General features: G+C 41.9%; 1 protein-coding gene across 1 annotated transcript in view; it reads left to right on the forward strand.

Annotated features, from left to right (window-relative positions):
* Positions 1-9,205, forward strand: part of LOC143017451 (ubiquitin-conjugating enzyme E2 R2) — a 281,829-nt gene extending 272,624 nt beyond the window's left edge. The window contains exons 4-5 of the mRNA XM_076172206.1: positions 952-1,139; positions 3,733-9,205. Coding sequence (XP_076028321.1) covers positions 952-1,139; positions 3,733-3,773 — 229 coding nt within the window. The 3' untranslated portion in view covers positions 3,774-9,205. The remainder of the gene's footprint in view (positions 1-951; positions 1,140-3,732) is intronic.
* The last annotated feature ends 2,805 nt before the right edge of the window (positions 9,206-12,010 follow it).

The raw sequence follows: 12,010 nt of genomic DNA on the forward strand, positions 1-12,010 counted from the left end.
TCCTCCTGGATGATGGGTCATCCCTGCATCTTGTCCACTGCTCTGGGTCAGAAGCAGTGTTGCAAGATACAGAACATTCACAGCAAGGCTGCCTCGTTAAATTGGCGGAGAAAAAACCCTCTCAGTCCCCTCATGCAGAAAAGGAGAAGACGGGGAGAAATCCCTTTGGAAGCATCACATGGCTTGGATTAAAAGCAATGCAGCGAGGTGCAGCTCTACTCCAGCAGGGCCTGACAACCAGAGATGGTTTACTTCTACTGCTTCATCACATAGTGGTTCCCTTTCCTACTTATCCACTCAGAATAACACAAAGGGTTTCAACAAAATGTGTTAAACATGGACAGAGGCATTATACATATATACATACATATACCAAAGACTTTTTTCCCCCTTACATGGGAGGTAGCCAAAAGACAAGGCAAAGAAACCACTCCCATCCATTCCATCCCCTACATGCTCCACTCCCTTCTGCCCTCTTCCCTCCCTCTTATCTTGGAACCTCCTGGATGATGGGTCATCCCTGCATCTTGTTCACTGCCCTGGGTCAGAAGCAGTGTCGCAAGACACACTGCATCCACAGCAAGGCTGCTTCATTAATTCGGTGACCCCCCTCTCCATCCCCTCATGCAGAAAAGGAGAAGACAGGGAGAAATCCCTTTGGGCTGTGTCATTTTATTTCTCATACATACTCCCTCACTCCCCATCCCCCACCCACTCCCTTTCATGCATCACAGCATTATCCATACACAACCATTCTCCATTCACCCCTATCTTCTGTCCTCTCCTGTCCTTCCTCAACAGACATTCCCCTCTTTCCCAATGCCCCTTATACCCCGTCCATCCATCTCATTATGAAAACCTATTAACTGATGTCAATGTATCACAGGTACAGATACATTAGTCCAGAAGATGTGAAAACACAGTAATTAATTTCTGGTTCTGTAATTTCAGGAAGCAGGTCACGGGTTCTCGGGTGGAAGCAGAACGAGATGGAGTAGTAGTACCAATGACCTTGGAGGACTATTGCATCAAAACTCGGGTCAAGCCAGACACGGAGCCTGTAGACTTGGCCGAGTTTTACGATGACGATTACGATATTGATGAGGATGAAGATGATGAAGATGATCATTCAGATAATGGTAAGTAGGAAATCACAAACATCGGAAATGCAAATGACTTCAGGCTTGAATCACAATGGCAAAAGCCGACAAGACTGTGAGAATAAACACCTTGTGAGATCGAAACCTTTATTGGTACTACGTTTCACTTGTTACAGCTTTTTCAAGTACTTGAAAAAGCTGTAACAAGCGAAACGTAGTACCAATAAAGGTTTCGATCTCACAAGTTGTTTATTCACACAGACCTCAGGCTTGTTTACTGAGCCCTGAAGAAACTCCACTCCAGATCAGTGACCCAGGTTAGGACAGTACAAAGAGTTGAAGGTAAACTTATGTCAGGTGTGGAGGGGTGTAGTCTTTGCCAAGTACTTTGAGCAGTTGCTCATGGACAACTCTCCAAACAGTCACCAGGCTGGTGTTCAGGTAGAGTGCTGATGTATGGTGAAACTCTGCCCTCTTTATATGAGGTCAAATAAGCTGTGAGTAAGTTGATGTGTAGAGAGGCAGTCAGTGTCTACAATATTAGCATGGAGAAGCTGAAAGCCAGAGGAGAGGCCATGAACTTTGGGTTGTCGTCGTCGTCGTCCACCCCCCCCTAGACTGTCTGAGCAGTCCTGTCTCCCTAAGGAATGCCACGGCCGGAACGGGCTTTTCCCACAAATCCTTTATAGAGTGTATGTTGTGTTGTTTGCATGTGTGATTGTGTATAATGCAGTCTTCCATTATGTGTTGAATAGTATGGGGGGAAGTGTTACCTCCTGGGCAGTTATCCACAATGCAGTCACCCAGCCTCTTGTACTGCTGTGTGCTGTTTGGGAGTCTGGTACCATTCCCTCTGACTGGAAAAAGGGTCTAGTCATCCCCATCTCAAAGGGGAAAGGGGACCAGCAAGACTGCAACAATTTCTTTGGTATTACATTGCTCATTGTACTTGGCAGAAGAGGGGAATGTCTGTTGAGGAAGGACGGGAGAGGACAGAAGACAGGGGTGAATGGAGAATGGTTGTATATGGATGATGTTATGATAGCATGAGGTGGAATGGGAGGGTGGATGGGGGATGAGGTAGTATGTGTGAGCAAAATTTGACGCAGCCCGAAGGGATTTCTCCCCGTCCTCTCATTTTATGCAGTGGGGGGGACGGAGAGGGGGGGTCGCCGATTTAATGAAGCGGCCTTGCTGTGGATGTGCTGTGTCTTGCGACACTGCTTCTGACCCAGGGCAGTGGACAAGGTGCAGGGATGACCCGTCATTCAGGAGGTGCTAAGATAAGAGGGAGGGTGGAGGGGTGTGGAGTGTATTCAGGGGTGGAATGGGTGGGATTGATTTTGTGCCTTTTTCTTTTTGGCTACCCCCCTTGTAAGGGGGAAAAAGCCTTGGTATATGTATGTATGTACTTGGCAATGGGCTTGCTCATCTGCTGTTGATACGGGCTCATTTGCATGTGCTGAAGTCTTAAGAGACCTGAAGAGTCTGGGTTCATACCTGGTAAGTCAACAGCTGATTGGATCTAAGAACTTTGTGTTCTTGAGTTTCAACAATGGTTTCTTGCAGCCTATGTTTCCAATCAGAAAAAACTTGAGGCAACAATTAATTAATCACTGTCAATGATAAAACGTAGTTCATTACATGCTCCTACAAGACATTCTAGTAGAAATATGTGTAGATGAGAACTAGCGACTAGTGCCTGCTTGTGATGGTCCTGCAGTTAGACAGTAAAGAGAATCATTTCCTTGCTCATTTTCAAAACCTTTCAACCCTCTCATTTCAAGTTAGAGGTACAGACCCAAGGGCCCAGTTTAGAATGTGGGTTGCACCTATAGAGCTGAGGGCTAGTACAGTGTTAGCCTGCTGGCTTTGTATTCACGAGGTAAGCAGATCGAGCCCCGCCAGGGCCAGTGAGCTTAAGCTGTTTACTGGTGAGGTTACTGCAGTGGCTGGACACCAAGGTCGTAGGTTGAGACTTGCCTTGGCTGATGTTCTGAGGAGAGTCTTTGAGGAGATTGATATCGGAACTGAAACCCGGCACCTTTAACTTTAATATTTTTTGAAGATGGGTCAAAGAGATGATTGTCCCTAAGTGTCCATCTATGACTTGGAAATACCTTGTGTTGATCTTGGCCTTTACTATAAATAAGCACAGACTGTATGACAAGAATGCTGTGTAGTTGAAGAGAAAATACAAAGGAAATGCAATTATTTGATATTCTGTACATCATAGTGATAATTGAGAGAAGAGTACATTATATCTTGAAGTTGATACTGCTTCTGACCCAGGGCAGTGGGCAAGATGCAGGGATGACCCGTCATCCAGGAGGTGCCAAGATGAGAGGGAGGGAAGAGGGTGGAGGGGAATGGAGTATGATAGGGATGGAATGGGTGGGAGTGGTTTTTATGCCTGTTTTTTGGCTACCTCCCTTATAAGGGGAAAAAAAGCCTTTATTATATGTATGTGTATGATACTAATGACTTTTTTATTGCAGACATTGATAACAGAGAGGACAGTGGTAACGGGGAATTGTTTTTATGCCTTTGGTTTTTGGCTATCTCCCTTATAAGGGGGAAGAAAGCCTTTGGTATATGTATGTGTATGATACTAATGACTTTTTCATTGCAGACATTGATGACGGAGATGACAGTGGTAACGGGGAGTCGTGATGGGGGAGCGACTACACTTAAGGAATAGACACCCCGCCCCACCCCACCCCATCTCACCACCATCACCACCTTCCCGTCTCCCAAACAAACAAGCAAGCAAGCAAGCAAGGAAGAATGATGATAATAAGTTGTTACTACTATTGAGCTGATTCCTTGACCCCACCCCACCCTAACCCACCCAAACGGAGCCTCTTGTTCGTCTAAGAAAGTGATTCACTCTCCATTCAAACTTCCTCAAGTTAAGGCAGTTTTTTAAATTTATCGAATATTTTCTCCTCTTATTATTCTTCTACAGTTGTAGTCACCCTGCTGATCCTCCAGCATTCCTTCTTTGTGTATCTACAGTGTGCTGACAAATTTGTACACACACATACACACACACACACACACATGCACACACAGACAGAGATGATTTATTAAAGTGGGATAAGAGAAAAACAAGAGGACATGAAAAGAAACTCAAAAAGGGTAGTTATAGAAGAGATATGAAAAAGAATAGTTTCCCACACAGAGTGGTAGATATCTGGAACAAACTGGATGAGGCAACAGTGTGTGCAAAAACTATACAAGAATGTCAGAACAAACTAGATGCTGAAAGATACAAAGATGGTCACTAAAAGCATAGCTCCCTTCCCGTATAATACAACTAGGTAGGTAAATACACACGCACACATACACCGTGCACTGGTACCATTCTTGACTTTTAATTCAACAACATAACTGCAATCCGAGCCATTACTCCAATTCTGGTGGGCAAGGAATTGGGGTGTGTGTAAAGTCACAGCATTACCCATAAATGGAGCCATATATGAGCTCTGAGCTCTCATCCGGGAGGGTAATAGCTGAAAGTCATGAGTCCAACTCATGATCCAAAACTAAGGTAAATCACACACACACAAACACACTTGCTCTCATTTGTTTAGAGTCATGAAAGATGTAGACATACTTGATGAAGATTTGGTTGTGTGGGAACAAAGGAAAATCAGTAGCAATAGGATGAAATTATAAAAGATTAGGCCTTAAAGAATACAGTTTCCTGCACAGAATTATTGATTCATGGGACATTTTGAATGGAGGAGTTGTAAAGTCAAATAATCTGGGACAATTAAGATCAGAATTGAATATTGGGAACATTACAGGACCATATGAGCCTAACTCATACAGTATCTTGGATATCACAACTTGATAAATACACATTCTTAAGCACACACACATACACACACAATTAACAATTTGAAAGAGGAAACAGTGAATGCTAAAACTATACATGATTTTAAGAAAGAACTGGATGCGGAAAGATACAACTGCGGGTCATCATGAGCATAGCTCTCCTCCCACAAAATACAACTAGGTAAAATAGATACACAACTTGTGGGTGCAGGGGTTAGTGATGAGGGCTTGCAATACTGCAGACCTGAGATTGAGCCCTGCTCAAGGCTTGAAAGCTTCATTAACCATTCCTGTCTCCTTTGAGCAAAGGGATGGGATGTGTAACATGCATATGCACATGTGTATGTGCGTACACACGCAACACATGCACACACACATTCATACATGCTCACATACAGGGACATGCATGTACACATACATATAATACAATTCACTATATACACATGCATATGTATGTATATATGCACATATACATATCTACAAACATATTTTTTTTCATTTTCATCTCAGCTGACAACCACATCTCGTATCTACTGTGTAACTGAGATCTCGTGGTGATTGCTGCTTGTGCAGTGTTATATCTACATTGTATATTAGTAAACTTCCATTATGACAGTGCTTTGTAATAAAGAATTAATTTTTTCTCTTACCAAAAGAAATGAGCACAAAGTAGCAAATATTACACCATGGGCATATTGTTTATCACCCAGGCATCACCAGAAATGGAGAACACAAATATATATACGATATATCAGTGTAGTTTCTCCGTACAAGGGAGAAACGGAGAACAGGCTGTGATGTATGTTTTTGTGCTCCATTGTTGATATCTTTACAGTACTGTACATGGATTATTATAATTATAATTTGTCAAAAAGAAATGTCAGTTGAAAGAATATGTGTATGTGTATATTTACGTAGCATATGTATGTACCTAAGGTATGTGTAGAATTGTCTCGTACTTATTTTCCCAGGCCTTACTCTGCGCTATTCCTCATTTCTCTCTGGCCATGTATATCTTGTTTTGTGCCAGTCTTTGTGGACCTTTCATCTTCCCAATCCGTTTCTCTGTTTAATTGGGGTGTGAGTTGGCAGTTGTCATCAAATGTTCTGTGTTGAGTCGGAAAAATTCAGTTCTCTGTAGTAGTTTGCCATGCACACATTTTATTTCATCTTCTTCCTCACATTTTACAAATGTTTTTTCATTCTTTTCCGTCCTATGCCTATTTGAACAGCGAGACTTGTTCTTTTCTTATGTGTTGAAATGAGCAGTTACGATGCAGTTATTGGTGTGTAATGCTCACTGTGAGTGGGCAAGCTCCCAGGTAGAACACCTATCCTTAGGGAGATTGCAATTGCACAGAGTAAGTAGTAATTGTCTAAAAAAAAAAAAAAAAAGAAAAAAAGATGAAGACGAGTATTCATAGTGAAATTGAAGTTACATAGCTTAGAAATAGTAAATGATGATGAAATAGAGGAGTTATAAGGAATTTGTCCCCCTTCCTCAGGGTGGAAGATGAAAACCCGAGAGGAGAGGTTGTGCAACAACTCAGGGTGAAGTTGTTAATCACCCAGGGATAGGTTGCAGACGCCCATATATGGGGTTGCAACCTGTTGTTGTAATCCAGGTGCAGTGGTGGATGGTTGTGTTTGCTAAATCAAATTTAGTCAGCGCTTGTAGAAATAATTTTCTTTTTATCTCTTCAAAACATGTTTTCTTTCCTATAATATCCTAAGTAATAGTATGAAACAAGGGTTTTTTCTTATATTTGTGATTTTTTTTTTCCATTGTATTATGTTCACCAGAATGAGAATTCTGAAGCCGATTGTGAGAACTAAGTCTGTATATATGTCGTATACAAACACAAGCTTTCGAAAGATGTTCTTTTTTTTTCAGTTCAATTTAGAATTCTTCCTTGCAATGAATATAAGTATTATATTTCATAAACAGGAGAGTGAAAATGTGAGGGAAAAGTAGAGTGTAAATGTCCCCTCTCAAAGACCCTTCTCTTTGTCCCCACCCCCATCCTCTCTAGGGTCTACACACCGATTTCCTTTTTTCCTATGGTCTCCAATTCTCCTCACCAGTGGTGGGGTTTATATATAGGAAGTGTACATATGAAACAAACTCTTTGCGAAGCATTACAAGGCTTGTATAGACCCTGATTCAGCTATTAGGTATTATCAGAAAAAAAATAAACAAGGGATCCTTGCTTCATCTTCAAGTCGTAATTCAGAAAAAATGTGATGGGTGGAGCCTGTGAAAAGTGAATTTGCGTGCACAGAGGTGAAGTACTTTTCTTGCAGTACGTTCAAAGTAGTACTTGCTCCTTGTTTCCCTCCATAGAAAAAACGGTGACGAGCAAACTCCCAGGTGGTGCCGAGATGAAAGCCATTTTGATTTTCATGGAATGGTGGAAAATTCTGAAACGAGATCGCCTTGTGAATGCATGGTATGGAAGTTATGATAATCTTATATTAAATGTCAAACAAAGCAGACCAATGGTATCTAAATGTTCCGAAAGTTGTGACACATTGGCCGAAAAACCAGTGTTCAAGTTGGACTGTTGACTTTCTTTCCCCTCACGCTCGGCGAAGTGCCGGGAGTGACCACCACCTGCGGAAACGAAGTTGATGAATCGATGATGCACATGACGGAGGACAAAGGAGGAGTTGAAGAGTTAGCAAGCTTGTGCTGCTTAAGCAAGTGAAAAGAAGACAGCTGAAGTGGTCAGAAGAAGTTCAATAGACAACGGAGCAGCAGTTGATTAGGGAAAGTGGAAAGCACCTTGATGTAAACTTTGGCGGTCGAGAGCGGAAGTGGAAGCACCTGACTATAACAAGGAGCAGTTGACAGGCAGACTTACATGTTCTTTTTTGCCTCTAGTCCAAGATGTAGTGAAGATGTAGAGTGTCTTTGTTATTTTTGTACTCCATCCACTGTACTTACTCCTGTGTCACTTCTGATTGATTAACGTATTGGTTGGATTTGTTTTATTAATTTGAATTGGTAGACTTAAGTCATAATTCTTATGGACACAAGGAGGTTATATTGCTTAGGGATTAAGGCACCACCAAGTAAAAGGTGTGAAGGATTAGAAAAAACTATGAATGACAGCAAAGTTTAGTTATGACATTGGTAGCTCCCTTTGAACGGATACAAGAAAATGTCATTTTGCATGCCTTTTTTTTTCAAAATCTTTCTTCATTTATTATTTTTATTTAAGATATATATTTTTTTTATGTAAAATCCCTTTCCTTCTCCCCTCCCCATTTTTCTAGGACATGTTGCATCACGAAGAGGGTTTTAAGTAGTCAAGCTTGCAAAGGCTGACCTATATTTACTTTTATAATAAATTTTTTTGAGAATTCGGAATTCGGCACGTACATACTAAAGGCGACAAGTGGATTTTTACGTGGTCAGCGTCCCTAAACTGGTGAAAGGTTTAATGATGATTCAAGATGAAACCCTCTTAAATCATTGTAAATATTTTCATGACCATATTTATAATCACCCTTTTGTGTATATGTTAAGATCGTTGGTTAAGACAAAAAATGATAATGAAAATAAAAAAATGACAAAATTATCACATGTAAAAAAAAAGGCACACACACAAACCCACTGTACAATTATATATATATTGATAAATGTTGCAATAGTCAAATAAATAACACCAAACAATGATGTATACATAATATGCAATCCAAATAACACCCCTGATGACAACAGTCGAAGTTGTCTTGGAAGGTAGATGCATTTCGCATTGATGATCCGAACTGTGTTCTTGTCATCAAGGATTTGCTTGGAATGCAGAGTTGTAAAAATTTATGTTGAACTGTGGCTGGAAAATAAATATTTGCTCATTTTTTTCATATACTCCTTAGTTTATGCATTGTCTGTTAGAAAACTGTGTCTGTAACTGTTTCTGAAGATGGTGCCTGTCTGATAAGATTTCAGAAAGGTGTCGTGTTTCGAAACGGCCTCAATTTTTTCTCTCCCGAGAGATGAGATATTGAGATGGGAGTGCAATGTCCAGGGCTGCTGCTGCTGCTACTGCTGCTGAAGCACTTTTTCCTTGTTTTGTGTCCTTTTCCGTTGATGCGCTCCAATATTTTTATCCACCATCGCCTCTGTGGCACATCAAGCAATGCCCACAGCAGACTGTAATAATAATGATAATAATAGTAATAATACTGCACTCTTTTGTATGGCTACTTATAAGGATTGCAGGCTTCAGATAGTATAATAAAGATATTGTTACTAATTTTGTATTTATTAGGCCCTTGCTTTGTTTCTATTACATGCCATCTTGTTTTGCATCTAACTCTTTGAAGGGTTGGCCAGACATCCCTACATAGTCCTGGGGTCGACTTCTGTCAAGGGAGTCTAATCTAAATGCGAGATAGTAACAGGGACTGATGGAATAGTTTGTTAGTATCGGAACTATCACATGACAAATGTATTCTTACTATTACTAACTCAATCCACCAGTGACGGTGTGATAGTGTGTGACAGTGGGTCAGGAGATGGTGAGCTCTTTACCCAACAAGTCGCAATTTACACAGAGGATGGCACAGACCCATTGGTCACCTTGGCATGGGACTGAGAGGGTAGTACAACTTGGCAACAATCTGCATGACTTAGATGCCCTATTTTGGATCCACTGAGCTTCCCACACACAAAGAAGAGACTAGAAAAGCTGCTTTGAATATGATCTCCCACCTCATTTTCACCTTGCCTTGCTGTGGATGTGCTGTGTTTTGCTGCATTGCTTCTGACCCAGGGCAGTGGGTGAGATGCAGGGATGACCTGTCATCCAGGAGGTGCCAAGATAAGAGGGAGGGAAGTGGAGTGTGATAGGGATGGAATAGGTGGGAGTGGTTTTTATGCCTTTGTTTTTTGACTACCTCCCTTATAAGGGGGAAAAAAGCCTTTGGTATATGTATGCTTCTGACCCAGGGCAGTGGGCGAGATGCAGGGATGACCTGTCATCCAGGAGGAGCCAAGATAAGAGGGAGGGGGTTGAATGGGAGTGGAGTATGGGGGGACGAAATGAATGGGAGTGGATTTCATGCCTTTGTTTTTTGGCTACCTCCCTTGCAAGGGGAAAAAAGAGGGAGGGTATAGGGTGGAGGGGAGTGGAGTGTATTGGGGATGGAATGGGTGGGAATGGCTTTTATGCCTTTGTTTTTTGGCTACCTCCCTTGTAAGGGGGAAAAAGCCTTTGGTATAAGTATGTATATATGTATTTTCACCTTGCAGTGGAGCAGCCCACAGCAAGGTCCCCTTCTACCATGTCACAAATAATGATAAAAATGACAACATAAGAAGGAAAGAGCAGTGGACCTCTTAAACCCAAAGACCCTCTGCTACATCCTTACCCTACTCGGTGACACCACCCCAAGAACAGAGCAGGTGGTTAAGTATCCCTTACCTGCTATGAATCCTAATTTGAGCCCTTGCAGCCTTCTTTCATTTCCAGCCATAGAAAAGGGGAAGCAAGGTCTTGAAACCGGATTCAAAAGCAGGCTAAAGGAAGCCCAACTACTGCCTCAGCACCTCCCAAGGGGTGTCCCTAAATTACATTCCCATCTGGGAGTTGTTGTTGTTGTTGTTGTCGTTCCCTAGACTGTCCGAGCAGTCCCATCTCTCCAAGGAATGCCACAGCCGAAACTGGGAGTTGATGCAGAGTGAAGAAGTGACTGAGAGTGGTAGTATAGTCAGTCACTGTCAATATTTACTCTCAATAATTTTGAATAATTTACACCCGCATCTGGGAGTTGATGCAGAAAAGTGACCGAGAGTGGGAGTATAATTAGTCACTGCCAATACATACTCCCACTAAGAATAGTTTCCTTCTTCCAACTAATAACTAAAAGTCCACTGTCAGTGGCATATGATGATGAGAGCTGGATAAGGTGATCTCTGGAACCGCTTGGTCACGGCCCACACAGTGTCGATCCAGAGGTCACCCAGTGAAAGACTAAGGAAGCAACACAGGTTGGCACAGATTATGTGACTTGAGCAGCCATATTCAAGTTCTGCTCAGGTCATCCTTCACCTAGAAAAGTGCCCTAAACAAGGTCTCCCTAAACCCTACCAGGCAGGGAGCCACTCCCAGTAAGGCCACCCAAATGTGAATTATAATGATAACCAGTGGTGGGCAGCGATAAATTTTTTCCACTAAGTCCTATAACGATAAAGCGATAAATCCTGCAATAAATCCAAAAATACTCAATTTTTGCTACTTATGCATTTAAAAACCTCTTTTTTACACTTAAAACACCATATCTGTTTGCTGCGTAACAATGAGCCTGTAACCTCCTGCTGTAACGGTTTTTCGTCATCTACTTTATCGCGGGAAATTTGAAAGCGATAAACGATAAGCGATAAATTTTCGGTTAAAGCGATATTATCGCTTTACTTATCGCAATGCCCACGACTGATGATAACCAAACAATAGTAACAGGAAGGAAACCAAGGACCCTGTGTTGCACTCTTATTCCACCTTGCAACACTCCTCAGTGAGTGTTGGAGCACTCACAGCCTCAGAACTAGAGATACAATCTGAAATCCATCTTATACCATAAGTCAACCTTCGCCCCGACCTCATTAAGGGCATATACCGGTAACCTGAGTCCCCCCCCTTTCCCTGTCCCCAAATGTACCCCTCTTGGCTATATATATTCTCACACTCCACACTATGTATCATTCTGCTGAAGAGGACCACAGATAGTGGTCGAAATATACGGATCTTCTGTCCATCTTACCTCATTCTCCGACAGTGGGTCAATAAGTCTCATTTTACAAATGTGCTACTACATTATACCTTCCTAATTATACCAATACCTACATACATATACCAAAGGCTTTTTCTCCCTACATGGGGGGTAGCCAAAAAGAAAATACCTACTTTACATTACATACCAAGAGCCTCTTCCCTCTTATAAGGGGAGGGAACCAGCCAAGACATGCACCAATCTCTACTCATTCTATTCCCATCTATTTGTTTTCCTTTTCTCTTGGCTTCTCGTAGATGAAGTGCTATCTCTTTTTTTCCTGCCCACTG

Source organism: Oratosquilla oratoria, chromosome 32, assembly GCF_046742065.1.
Source record: "Oratosquilla oratoria isolate Oo_2021 chromosome 32, ASM4674206v1, whole genome shotgun sequence".
Classification (NCBI taxonomy): domain Eukaryota; kingdom Metazoa; phylum Arthropoda; class Malacostraca; order Stomatopoda; family Squillidae; genus Oratosquilla; species Oratosquilla oratoria.